Source organism: Pezoporus occidentalis, unplaced genomic scaffold (assembly GCF_034315485.1).
Source record: "Pezoporus occidentalis ecotype Australia unplaced genomic scaffold, CSIRO_AGI_Poc_V1 ctg265, whole genome shotgun sequence".
NCBI classification, from domain to species: domain Eukaryota; kingdom Metazoa; phylum Chordata; class Aves; order Psittaciformes; family Psittacidae; genus Pezoporus; species Pezoporus occidentalis.
Window position 1 is genome coordinate 269233 of NW_026914556.1, and position 14201 is coordinate 283433.

A 14201-nucleotide genomic window follows, 5' to 3' on the forward strand; every position below is an offset into this window, starting at 1 on the left:
CGGCCCGCAGCTGCCGGCCCGCCCGCTCCGAGCTCGCCCCGCGGGCCGCCTCCACCCGACCGGGGCCCTGTAACCCGCCCCCCGCCGTGGGCACCGTAACCCGGCTGTGCCCGCCCTCAGTGGCTGCCCCGGCCCGGCCTGGCCTGGCCTCCCTTCGGGGTCCACAGCCCGCCAGGCTGAGGGGGGGCTGCCCAATAGCTGCTGGTAGCTACCAGTATCAGTCTGCGACGGACATCGCAGCTACTGGTAACTGCCTCACGCTGTTCAATAGCTTCTGGTAGTTAACAGTAACAGCCTAGTATATGCCTTACAGCTGCTGGTAACTGCCTCGTAACGGTTCAATTGCCACTAGTGACTACCAGCATCAGTCTAGTATCTACATCACAACTACTAGTAACTGCTTCGTGCTGTTCAGTAGCTACTAGGTAACAGCCTAGTATATGCCTCACAACTACTAGTAATTGCCTCATAACTGTTCAGTTGCCACTAGTAACTACCAGTGGCAGTCTAGTATATGTCTCACACCTAGTAACTGCCTCACAGCTGCTTAATAGCTGCTAGTAACTACCAGTATCAGCCTAGTACCTGCCTCACAACTGCTTAATAGCTGCTAGTAGCTACCAGTAGCAGCCTAGTATCTGGCTCACAGCTACTACTAACTGCCTCATAACTCCCCAATAGCTACTAGTAATTACCAGTATGTCTACTATCTGCATCACAACTATTAGTAACTGCCGCGTAACTGCTCGATAGCTACTAGTAATCACAGCATCAATTTAGTAACTGCCTCACAACTGCTAGTAACTGCCTCGTACTGCTCAATAGCTACTAGTGACTACCAGTATCAACCTAGTATCTGCATAACAACTACTAGTAACTGCCTCATAACTGCTCAATAGCTACTAGTAATTACCAGTATCAGTCTAGTATCTGCATCACAGCTACTAACTGCCTTGTAAATCCCACATAGCTACTAGTACCTCATAACTTCCCAGTAACTAGTAGTAAAAGCATAGTAGTAACTGCCTCACAACTGCTTAGTAGCTGCTAGTAACTACCAGTAACAGCCTAGTATCTGCCTCACAGCCACTACTAACTGCTTCATAACTGCCTAATAGCTACTAGTGACTAGTGACTAGTGTCATCTTGCCGATGACACCAAGCTGTGTGGTTCGGTTGATACCCTGGAGGGAACGAATGCCATCCAGAGGGACCTTGACACACTTGTGAGGTGGCCTGATGCCAACCTCATGGAGTTTAACCATGCCAAGTGCAAGGTCCTACACCTGGGTCAGAGCAATCCCAGGCACAGCTACAGGTTGGGCAGAGAAGAGATTCAGAGCAGCCCGGCGGAGAAGGACTTGGGGGTGTTGGTTGATGAGAAAATGAACATGAGCTGGCTTCAGTGTGCGCTTGCAGCCCAGAAAGCAACCGTATCCTGGGCTGCATCAAAAGGAGCGTGACCAGCAGGTCAAAGGAGGTGATCCTGCCCCTCTACTCTGCTCTTGTGGGACCTCACCTGGAGCATTGTGTGCAGTTCTGGTGTCCTCAACATAAAAAGGACATGGAACTGTTGGAACAAGTCCAGAGGAGGCCATGAGGATGATCAGGGGACTGGAGCACCTCCCGTATGAAGACAGGCTGAGAAAGTTGGGGCTGTTCAGCCTGGAGAAGAGAAGGCTGCGTGGAGACCTCATAGCAGCCTTCCAGTATCTGAAGGGGGCCTCTAGGGGGAGGGACTCTTCATTAGGGACTGTAGTGATAGGACAAGGGGTAACGGGTTAAAACTTAAACAGGGGAAGTTTAGGTTGGATATAAGGAGGAAGTTCTTTCCTGTTAGGGTGGTGAGGCACTGGAATAGGTTGCCCAGGGAGGTTGTGAATGCTCCATCCCTGGCAGTGTTCAAGACCAGGTTGGATGAGGCCTTGGGTGATATGATTTAGCGTAAGGTGTCCCTGCCCACGGCAGGGGGGTTGGAACTAGATGATCTTAAGGTCCTTTCCAACCCTAACTATTCTATGATTCTATGACTGCCAGTATCAGCCTAGTATCTGCCTCACAGCTACTAGTAACTGCCTCATGATTGCCCAATAACTACTAGTAATTACCAGTATCAGTCTAATATCTGCATCAGAGCTATTAGTAACCACTGCATAACTGCTCGACAGCTACTAGTGACTACCAGTATCAGCCTAGTATCTGCATCACAGCTATTAGTAACTGCCTCATAACTTCTCAATAGCTACTAGTAATTACCAGTATCAGTCTAGTATCTGCATCACAGCTACTAACTGCCTTGTAAATGCCTCATGGCTACTAGTACCCCATAACTGCCCAGTAACTAGTAATAAAAGCATAGTAGTAACTGCCTAATAGTAGCTACTAGTAAGAGTCCAGTAACACTGTAGTAAATGCCCGGTAACTACTAGTAGGCGAGTATCTAGACTAGTAGCTTAGTGCCTGCCTAGTAACTACTAGTAACTGCCTAATACCTGCCTAGTAACTGAATTCCTCTCTGCCTCTGTTACACTGAGTTCCCCCAAATTTTCCTCACTGTCACCCCAAAAGGGGGGTTCATCCGGATCATATTTAATGTCTAAAGTTGAACCATAGCAAGAGGATGAGTCCCAGGAGCACGTGTCTAGGATAGGGGTTTTCCCTTCTTTTCTTCACTCTAATTCACGACATACCTGAGTACTTCTCCAGTGATTAAATTTGCTGGAATTGTGCTTTGGATGATTTTCCAGAGGGCAGTAGAGGGTGCTGTTTGTTCTCCTCTCAGGATGGGGCCACTCGACCCTCCAGCCCAGTGTCCGGATAAATCCAACGTGCAGAATACTCTGCTGTTGAAGGGTCACCCTTGCTTGACCCTCCAAAACTGGCATATACCTCTCCAGTTGGCTTTGAAATTCAGTGTTTCCAAGGGTTGAAAGTAAGTTTATTGCTCCAAATCGGTCTTTAAAAAGCAGGAATCCCCATTATCCAACCTCTCTCCAATTTTCCTGGTGTTGAGGCTTGGATTTATCTTCAGATTGACAGTTTTGCCACTGTATTTATGCACACATGTGGGTCTGAAACCATGGCCTGGTGGTACCAGAGGTGTGATGCAAGCCACATAGCTGATCTCTTCTGGTATGACTTTGCTGACCACCCACCACCATGGTATTCACAAGGCTGGAAGGGGAGAAATGACACTTTTGTCACACTCTATCTCAGCCAAAATGTGGGATTTTGTGATGTGAGGAGTGCATCATACTGAGTACACCATGGATGTCTGCACATGCAGAGACCTGGTCTCCTGTAACTCTGTCCTAGAAAGACTCAGATCTGTTGGTTTTACTTGGTTAGTTTGAAAAGATATCGTTCTTCTCTTCTCTTCTCTTCTCTTCTCTTCTCTTCTCTTCTCTTCTCTTCTCTTCTCTTCTCTTCTCTTCTCTTCTCTTCTCTTCTCTTCTCTTCTCTTCTCTTCTCTTCTCTCCTCTCCTCCCTCTCCTCCTTCCTCTCCTCTCCTCTCCTTCTCCTTCTCCTTCTCCTTCTCCTCTCCTTCTCCTTCCTTCTCCTCTCCTTCTCCTTCTCCTTCTCCTTCTCCTTCCCTTCCCTTCCCTTCCTCTCCCTCCCTCCTTCCCTCCTCCCTTCCTTCCCTCCCTTCCCTCCTTCCCTTCCCTTCCCTTCCCGTCCCTTCCCTTCCCTTCCCTTCCCTTCCCTTCCCTTCCCTTCCCTTCCCTTCCCTTCCCTTCCCTTCTTCCCTCCCCTCCCCTCCCCTCCCCTCCCCTCCCCTCCCCTCCCCTTTGTTATGTGAATCAGAAGCAGTGTGATTAATGACTGAATGCAATACAGCTATACTCCAGATTGTATTTTTTTGAGGGAGAAAAGAAATCAGCATCTAATTTTGAGGTGCTAAAGTACTACTGGCACATATACATATCTACAAGATGTTTACACCCAGGGGAGTTAAACAGGGCTCACAGAGGAGACCAGAGCATCCTGACATCACGTATCACACAAGCAGATCCTTGCCATTAAAACTGTAATTGCATGTAGGAGCTAATTGCCTGTAGTAACTTTTCTACACTGCACAGAATAAGCACTGGGAGGTTTGTGCTGATGGCTCTGTGACAGCTCTTGCCCTCATCAGGACAAGCGAGGAGTCTGGTTGTTGGGAGAGGATTGTTCATAACCACATGAAGACCTGGATCACCCTGGATTTATGGAGTTGTGGGTTGATATCGTTTGTGCTTGGCACTCACAGGCAAACTATAACACAGGATATTTACTCTGAAGCACAGTATTGTGCTTCATCTGCAGGCAAGGAAATTTGCCAGATGCTTTTAGCACAAGATACTGAGCAGTTCCATGTCTTGAAGAGCGCAGTGATACTTCCCTTGCAAGCGATAAGGCCTTGGCAAGGTAAAGCATTTCTTTCACAGCCACTGAGGATGCCCTTGGCTGTGACAGAAATTACCTTTTCTTTCTTTGTGCCTCACTTTCGCTGTTAATCAGACAGGTTGTCTATGGAGCAGAGAGGTTTGGGAAGAGATTTGTAAGCTTTGGTATCTGTGCGATGCTTAGAGATCCAGGAGGAAATAGCATCAGATTTCCTAGGGGTGGGAGGGTGAGATTAGCAGGAACCAGCCCTGCAAAGTGCTATTAAAGGAATGCTGAATGACAGTCTGGGCTGGGTTTGAGATTTATTCTTGTACTTGGAGGTGGGGAGAGCTCTCAGATGCAAAGGTTTAGTGCATCCAAAACTGTGTGAGTGCCTAAAATGCCCTGCTTCCTTCCGCAGCCCATGCTGAACTGCTGCTGTCCTTCCAGCTCCTTCTATGCTGCTCCATTCACCATTTGGAAAATGACTCCCCTTTTCCAGGTTCCATTGGCGACAGATGATGCTGAGGATTTCAAGGCATGTATTTCACTCTTATCCCTGCCTCTAAACACGCTTTCCATTTCCTAGAGGATAAAAATAAAGCAGCATTGTTTAATTTCTGGAAAAAGCCAGATGACAGTGGAAAGGGGTTGGAAATATGCATACCAGCCCTCCCTGTCCCACTGTCTCAGCTGTTGCTTCCTGAGAGACAGAAACATGTGGCTGCTAAAAATACCCTGCGAAGAGAATACATTCTCTCTCCAATGGGAGAGTATAAATTAATCCGAGTCGTAACATATACAACTGCTTGTGGCTGGGAGAAACAATTCCAAACGTCATTTTCCAGAGAGGGGTTTCCTAATGAAGCACAAGTCCCAGCCCTGTGCATTCTCTACGTAGTCTGGTGATAGTGCGTGGAGGATCTTCGCCTCCTGCCCCTCCTGCTCCCACCCCCTTGTCCTCCTATGGGAAACAGTGTGGCCAGGAGGGGGGGGGAGCCCAGTCCCTTTATAAGCATGGTCTAGCAGCACGTTGAAGTTTACAGGAGTAACAGGAGATTTGGCTTGCTCCGAGATACCCACTTCCAAGCCTTGGAGTCCCTGGGATGACCATAGGGGAAATGGAGTCGGTTGAAGTGTTCACGTCTGAAGGCAAAGGCAGGGGTTTGAAAGCGCAGAAGGAATTCCTGCCCGGGGATGTCATCTTTGCAGAACCAGCCTATGCAGCCGTGGTGTTTGATAGGTAAGAGAAAAAGCATTTTAAAACAAAGACCAGAAGGAATCTTGATGCAGAATTTCATCTGGCCGGGTATGTAAAAGTTTGGAAGGGTCTGGACAACATCAGAGGAGGGTGCAAAGGGAATCAGAAGCCCTTCTGTAAACACGCATTCAGAGCTCACAGTGAATGTGCTTCCTAAGGCTCAGATCAGCTTTTTCACTTTCAATATGGTGCAGTCTGTTTCCAGGATGTGATCTTCAAGGTGCTCAATGCCCTCAGCTTTTACCAAATGTGTTGAAAGTAGTGTGTATTTAGTGGCACACCAAACCGGACCCATGTTTCGCTCTGGTGAACTGCCAGGAGTTAGTGAAATTCAGGTACAGCAATCCCAAACTGGCTTTGCTGAAGCCCCCAATGCATAATGCGTGACAAAATCAAGTTACACTGTGCTCTGCTCACTTGTAGCACCTCCCAGCTGTACACACAGCTTCATTGCCCATTGCCTTCAAACTAGAAGCTAGTGGGGATCTGAGAGTGATACCGTGTGTGTTAAAGTGATGTTATATTTATAGCTAGCTGAGTTAACTGCAGACAGGTTTCTGCTTTCACTCTTGCACGAGACTGGGTTTAAGTTTTGTGTTCGCACTGGTGTAGCCAGAAACTGAATTCTGGTGCAAATGCATTATTTCTTACTGCTTGTTTCAAGGATGAACAACATCTGGTCAAACTGTGGTGCTGGTGTGGCTGGTAGGTGCCCGCTTCTGCCCTTCAAAGCAGTGGAAGATTCACTTAAATGCCTTGAAAGCTAAAAGACGCAGAGAGATGATTTCTTCCTTAATCTCCCATGGAATAAATCTAGAATAAAGCCTCAGACATGAATGGAATTTGTTCAGCCTTATTATGCACTAACTGAGAACAATTTGCCCCAAACTGTTAAACTGAGGAGCTGGATGTTTCATTCTGGCCTTAGGATATTTATGAGCATTCTTCAAAGGTGTCATGGTGTGTCCTGAGACTGAATTTTTGCCTCAAACTGTCAGTTACTAGTGAATATTCTGCACACTAAATAGGCAGGGAGTGATTCTGCCTGGCTGAGCTTTCCCTGATGGAATCAGCTCCTCTAACAACATCTAGAGCGCAAGTAATGCTCGTGCTGCTGTTTTAATCCTGGTCATCTTGTAGCAGAAGCTGATTCTGTGCTATTGAGTGAGCTGGCAATAGCAGAGAGTTGAGGATATAACTTTCTTTGTGTCTTTCATTAACTTTTTCACTGTCAGTGGGTGAATGTGTTTATGAATCTTTACAATAGCAGCAATGACACTTTTTAGTTTTGATTTTAATTCATCATTGCAAAAGCTCACATTAAAAATGTAATTTTAATTTAAAACGTTAAGTTCTTGAGTTCTTAACCCTCAGTTTAATTACAGGAGTTAGTGACAAAACCATCTCTCCTTGATGTGTCCTTTTAGGTCTTGTGTCACTAGCTAGAATCTTACTGTGATACCGTTCACTTTAGGATTGCATAAGGGCAATTATTTCTCCCACATGCCTTATTAAAAGTACTCATTATCTTTTAAACCATTGAAAACATTCTGACTTTTGATTGCTGGTTGGGAATTGTTTTTTCTTCTATGTGAAATGTTGTGAGCATCACACATAGAGTAGAGCTGCCCATAGCGAAGAGCTACAATTTCAGAGCTCTTACACTGCGGACTGTGTTTTAGGCTTAGGTTTCCAACAGAAAACCTGGAATGGGGAGAGATGGGCTTCCCTCCCTCCCCTGGCTGGGCTCATTTAACTCCCAGAGGGGAGGTCCAGACATTGAGCAGTGAGGAGGCCAAGCAAGCACATCCCTTCTCTGTGACTTGAGGGTATGGGAATGGCTTCATTCATTCTCATCTCACTGCTGCTTCTTTGTGCTACTGCACAACAATAACAGACTCTTACCCTCCCATGACACATTTCATACCAAAGCACTTCATATATATCAGTGGGCAAATGAATTCCCAAAATGCCTGAAGCAGGCAGTGCCAGCTAAATGCTTGTTGGTTAGTGCTTAGCAGGGGATATAATGGAAACACACATTTTTCTTGTGAGAACTGCCCTGATATTTTTCCTATACACACACAGGTCTTTGGTTTTGAAGGTATCTTCTACTGTTGTCCCAGGGTATTCAGTTGCTTAAAACCCCACCGACTTGATTGCTATCAGAGTAGCCTGGATCCTTGCAGGACCTGCAAGAATGAATTCCTGCTAGACCATGGTGCCTGATTTTGCCCTGAAAGAAATGCTGTTACCTCTGCATGGATGAACAGTCCATTGAAGAGCATGTGTTTCTCCTTGCCCACTAACATACATATATAGGTACTAAAATTAGTGTTGAGTCTACACTATTAAAAAGGGTCTTACCCTGCATTGGGAAACTCAAAATCCAGAGTATCTCATCCTAATTGAACTCAGCATCTTCATTATGGAAAGGGGGTTCATATATGAGTGATTGGTGGGTTTACTTTCTTGGCCCAGGTCCCACCAAATACGTGACCAGGTTTTCCAGAGCTCAGCTTTCTTTTATATATAAAGGCTACCACAGAATCGTTAGAGTGCAGAGTTGGTCTGTACTTTGCAGCCCTATGAAGAGCTCAGTCGTTTGGGAAGTGTGCTTCCAGCATGGATGCTGAGCCTCTCAAATTCTGCCCCTGACTTTGCTGTTGAAATCAAGCTCTCTATGTGATGTATATGGATGTCAGTCATACTGTGGTGTCCACAGTGTGCTTCCTGCATGGCTGTATGGGATGTGGCGACACAGCAGGTGAAGTGAAGGTCTCTAGTTCAGGTTAGTAGGAGCAGCTCTACTCCTACTAAGTACTTCTTGGTTTGGCCCTACTGCAGGATGAAAAGCAGCTTGCATTTGTGCCAAGGCACAAGGCTGTCAAGAGATGGGAGTGTTACTGTTCAGAAAATGAGAGCTCCATAAAAGCTGATCATTGTTTGAGCTGGTGAAGAGCATCATTATGAAATAAAATATTTGCATTGTCTGCTATAGATGTTTAAGTGCAGGTGTGTGAGTGAAAACCCCCTTCATATGGCGGTTGTGTAGCAGAAACCTACCTTTCATGCTCTGAGAAACTACCAGAAGAACAAACCCCTTTTCCCTCACTGTACAGGGATCTAGGGAACCTGAACAATGAATCTTGGTGCCAGTGTTACTCACAGCAGAAAGTGTGGATACACTACATTTGGGCTTACATGATACAGTGACCCTTCTCTATATAATGATGTGAGGATCTGCTGCAGTAATTTGGACCTGAGGCTGTCATCCCAGTGCACTGTATGAAAGTCTGCCTTTCAGTAGGAGGTTGAGTTTATGGAGCTGTTGAGAGGGGTTTTTTTTTGCTAGGAAATGGAGAAATGTTTCGTTTGACAAAAATCTATAAAATGCCATCATACTCTGAGCAATCCATCAGTTTAACTGCACCAACCTGCAGGGTGACGTCCAGCAATATGCTTTGAGACTCAGCCTGCAAATGAAGACACCCCAAACTAAGGTCTGCTGTGTTCGCATAGAGCTACAGGCAGGATTCAGTTGCTGTAGGTGTTTAATGCCATTTGAGATGCCCCAGGGTGTCTGAGACATCCTCTTAGAGCTGACAGGTACAAACCAGGATTTATGAGAATCAGACCTCCTCTCAGGGCAGATGTCCCTGTGCAGAGCCTAAAATAACACTAAGCTCCTATGTCCTGGAAAGTGAATCCAGCCCTAAGAGCCTGTTAGAATCGATGGAGCTCTATAACGTGCACCGACAGAAACCTACCTTTGAGCTGAGTGACTTTCCAGACCCCACTGAGCATTATGATGGAACCTCTGCTTAGACACTGAAGGTACAGGTGAGCATATTAAGGTGTCTAAATCTGCAAGCGAGGGCTTGTACTCTTTAGCAGAGTGATGGTCATCTGAGCAGCGGTCTCTTCCCCAGCGCCAGAGACCTTTAGTCCAGAAGTACGTAAAACTCAAAGCGAAGCTAAAGAAAGTTCCTACAGGCATCTGCCAGCTCATAGTTTCTTAGATTTTAAGGCCAGGGTATGACTCACAAACTAACCCTGCTCATTGCAGGGGGGTTGGACTGGATGACCTTTAAAGGTCCCTTCCAACCCAAACTATTCTATGATTCTACAACCTTTTGCTTTAATGCTATGGTTACCCGATCCTGACTCCTACATTAATCCTGTTCTGCCTGAACCAAAGCAGGCTGCTTAGAGAGACTGTGAATACTGATTAAAAGAAGGTGTAGAATTCAGTGTGATATTTTGCTGTTTGGATAAAGTGCAGACACACACTCTGATCTGGGTTTGAATCAGCCTTGCTGTTATCAAGCTGAAATAGCAATGAGAAAACACCAGTGTCAGGCCTGCTTTGCCCTAAAATAGATGCAGAAGGTTGTAAATATATCTTCCCAAGGGATTCTTTGCCTTTGGTGGGGTCATTTTTCAATTTGCAAAGCCCTTGTGCATTCCCCATTGACGTTATCTCTCACTGAAGCTTTCTCTAGTGCCCTGCTTACATGTGGGGGTTTAATCCTTTCTTCCCTCCTCACTTTCTCTTTGAAGGTTTGCTTTCTTCACCATTGGGATGATGGCATTTCTACTGCCTGGGTTCAATGTACAGTATGTGACCTTCTCCTCTGGCATGTCAGTTGGCTCTCAAGCTGAAAGAGTTTACATGTCCTATGGGCATGGGGATGCCTGATAGGTCTCTGAGAGCCTTCATCAAGAGCAGGTTTGCTCTTTAACCAGTGGGGTTTGAGAGACAGTAGTCAAGGCAAACAGTGTCATGGTGTGGAAAGCCAAGGTCACCTGAAGATCTGCTTGATGAGTGATCTGCACATTGCTAACAACACAAGATCATGCAATAGTTGTGCTTCTTTTTGGTGCATGAAGCAGGCCCAAAACACCTTCCAAGGGAAATGTGGGGATCTCCATGGAGCTGGGATGACCTAGGAGTAAAGAAATTCAGAGTTTTCCATTGCAGGATGACTCTGAGAAGATTGTGGGAACATTCTGTGAGCTGATACCAGTAAAAACTGAGAACTGATGTGTTCACAGAATCGTGGAATGGTTTGGATTGGAAAGGACCTGAAGATTATCCAGGTCCAACCCGCTGTCATGGACAGGGACACCTCACACTAGACCATGTCACCCAAGGCTCATATTCACATTGTTTATATATTTCTGGTGTTTGATCTTTTAAATTCTAATCCCATTTGTTCATAAAAGCTTAAATAAAACCTGGGAGGAAACCTGGCTTTTTTAAAGAAAAGCACCCCCACACCTCTAAAAGGAGGCTGAGAAGTCTTGTAATGGAAGACTAAAGATAAGAGAGTCTAAAATAAACCCTCCACTCCAATCAGACAAACCAGGATGTGTCATCCCCGACATTTAACCATGAAAGTACTAAGATCCAGCCCCCTTTTTAAAGGAGGAAAACTGTTCTTGCGCTAAGAATTCAACAATATAACTATCCTCAGCTACTGAATACCTCCCTTTTTCTTTCAGTGCTGAAATAGATGGTGATTTTCCTTGGGCTGTTGTGTTTTAGGATGTGTTGCAGTCTCTGCTTTAAAAGCCAAGTGGACTTTGCCTACAACTTATGCTATTCTTATGCTGTCCTTTGTAGGACATTGAGGAGAGAGATGCCAGCCAACAGTAAATATGAAGCGGGTGGACTTCGGTGTAAGTTAGGTCACCTGTATGTATTATCTATGATGTACAGAATAGAATAAACTCATATTAAATAGTTTGTGAGCTTCTCACCATGTCCATTAGCTATTCAGTGAAATCCTCCTCTATTTCTTTCCCCTATAAGCCATCTCACCTGGCTTTTCCAGATCAGTGACTGAGATGTGCTGGATGTCAAATGATTGGCAGATCTTTGGGTTGTGCATGTCTCAGAGATGAGGGTAATATATTTCCTGTGGCAGTGCTCAGCCCTCTGTCCTGGCAGGTCCGACAGATCTTAATCCATCTGAATCCAATCCAAGCAGCCACAAGAGCTATTTGTTTCTTCTGCTGAGAGCCATGGTTTAGTTGAAAGCACTCTGTCACGTCTTGTATTTGTTGGCTGGCACATTGAATTGTTGCTTTTGTGACTGTAGCTACATCCAGGATTAGTAGGTGTGTGTCTCATCTATGTAATGTCTGAGCTCATGAGCCCCTGGGAGTTCAGCTCGGTTGGTGCTTGGTTAAGAAGCTAAAGAAACCTGAGGCTCCCCAGAAAGTCATGTAGTGAGTGAGTTAGTAGTGCCTGCCCTGCAAGTCAGCCCTAAATCCCTGATCAAAGCAGGGCTTTGATGGGCTGGAGACATCCCTGTGCTAACGAAGATGCTGCTTTTGGGCAGGGTGGAAAAAAGTAGTTCTCACTATGTGTGGAAGACAGCAGAGATCACCCTAGAGGACATGGTGTAGACAGACACAGCAGGAAGCTCTTGTATTATCCCTGTGTTAAAGCAAGTGAGGCTGAGCACTGAATCCATGAGGGTTCAAACCTCCAAAGCTCCTGGGTAGGTGCCACACCACAAGGTAACTACCCAGGTTTCTCTCCAGAAACTCAGTGCTGCCTGGCTGTGCAGCACCCTGACCATATGGGCTGCTCTGTCTACAGGGAGAGGAAGTCTGCGCTACCTGGAGCCATTTCAGGTTGTGTTAAACACTTTCTAGGCCAGGCAGAGAAGGTTTTATAGACTTAGGTTTAACCTTAGGCTGCTCCTTCTGTCTTTGGGGCACCTCAACCATTGCAGAGGGGTGAGAGGGGAGGCTGTGGACCAGTGCAAGCCTTTGGTGCCTTTGGTGTTGTCAACCTCTAGGATAGGTGGTATCAGAGCCTGGTGTAAAGTCCAGACCTGGGGCCAAGTGAGAGCCCCACTTTGCCATCCCCTTTTGGGGTGTCCATCTCTCAGCTCCTCTGAGACAGAAGCAATTTGCTTAAGGGCACTGGGGAGGGTTTAGGTGCTTGCAGGGTCAGGCAGTGCTATAGATCTCAAGTACCTCTGACTCCTGATGTTTTACCATGCCAAGAGTTGAGCCCGGGCCTCTGGAATCCTGATAATGCACATTATCAACACATCCAGTCTTCTTTTAAACCATTCTGAAGCAATAAGGATCCCATGAGGGTTTAGTGAGAGATGCTCTATTTCTTATACCTGCCAGTCAGATTCCCTATGAGTAACCGTGGCTGCAGTTTCAATGCCACATGAGCTGTTCCTTTCCTTTCCTGGAAAGTCTTGTATAACTTTTTCTGTGCATTTCTGCATCTCCTCAGAAATGAGGCCTTTCCAGGCAGTGAGTTCCACTGGGTGGGTTTGCTTTGGAAGCTCTGGACACCCTATGTGATAAACAGCAAAATGCAAAGCCAACATTCCAGTATCTTTCTGTTCTCAGAGAACAAGCCCCCATTTGAGAACCTGGGTTTGCTGCACTGTGTTCCCCTCCAAGCTGCCATTCCTTTCTACAAGGAAACTTCTTTAGCTGCCTCTTTGCTTTCTGACTGCCTTGAAACATGCAGGCAGCAGGAGGGAACTCCATTCCCTGTGTGGGATGTATCCCTGTGCTTCCCGGCGCAATGTAACCTCACAGGTTTTATCAGCTCTCTGGCTCTCCTTTGCCTTACAAGGAGTGCAATTTCTCTTGCACCTCTCTGCCCCCCTGACTTGACAGCTGACAGAGCACAGCCTCACATTTCTCACCAGCTCCCAGCTCTTCCATTTGACATAATGGAGCTGGATGCATCCCCCTTCCCGGAGATGTGCTCCCCCCTGCCCCATCCCGTGTGCTTGCCTTGTGTTGGGCTCCCTTTGGCATTGCTCGCTGTCATTTTCCATACCTCATGTTTGCACAAGGTTTTGTCTGCTGCAGGTCGTCCTGCTTTAAATCAATGGTCCTCTTCATCCTGCAGGAGCCAAGGTGCAGGGTGGATTGTGTCAGGAGCTCACACAGTACTGCCAGCGTAATGACATTGCATTTTCATTGTACTGTGATCGATAGGTATAAATATGCATGCATACATTTATATGTATATATCTGTATAGTGGAGAAGCAGTCTTGGGGCTGTGGGGCTGATTCCCACCTGTGGCACATCCTCCTCGTGTGATCCTTGTGCCTCAGTTTCCCCACTATGGGCTGTGGGCACATTATAGGGCAAATCCTTTGGTAATGAAGCCTCTATGGTCAGCGAGATCTTTGCAATGAGGACAACCTTTCTCCTGGGACCAGTAGCATCTAAGTGATGGGAATTCAAGTTTTCCTGTACTCTGGGGCCTGGCCAGAGGCAGAGATAAAGTGGGCAGTTGCCTGGAGAAGCAGATAGCTTAGGACTCCAGATCAGGCAGTGAAAAGCCTTCTCTAGCAGCAAGGGGAAAGTCTCAAAGTTGTTTGGGCAGGAGCCCAGAGTGTTTTCCCCTCCTTCCTAGGGGAATTCCCTAGGAATTAAGTCCTAGAAGCAAACAGCAGGACAACTGAAAGGGACACAGGGTCTGGGACCCTGGGTACTCTCAGAGGGAGGGCATGAGGTTAGACTTCTTCATCAGCATCCTCTGCTGCATTCCTACCCTGGCCTTGGTCTTATAGT

At 46.4% G+C, this 14201-nt stretch overlaps 1 protein-coding gene across 2 annotated transcripts in view; it reads left to right on the forward strand.

The window, feature by feature from the left end:
* The first annotated feature begins 5200 nt into the window (after positions 1-5200).
* Positions 5201-14201, forward strand: part of SMYD1 (SET and MYND domain containing 1) — a 28718-nt gene continuing 19717 nt past the window's right edge. The window contains exon 1 of one of the 2 annotated variants that reach the window (XM_062624306.1): positions 5201-5608. In XM_062624306.1, the coding sequence (XP_062480290.1) occupies positions 5472-5608 (137 nt within the window). In that variant the 5' untranslated portion in view covers positions 5201-5471. The remainder of the gene's footprint in view (positions 5609-14201) is intronic. The other variant, XM_062624305.1, reaches the window with a different exon arrangement.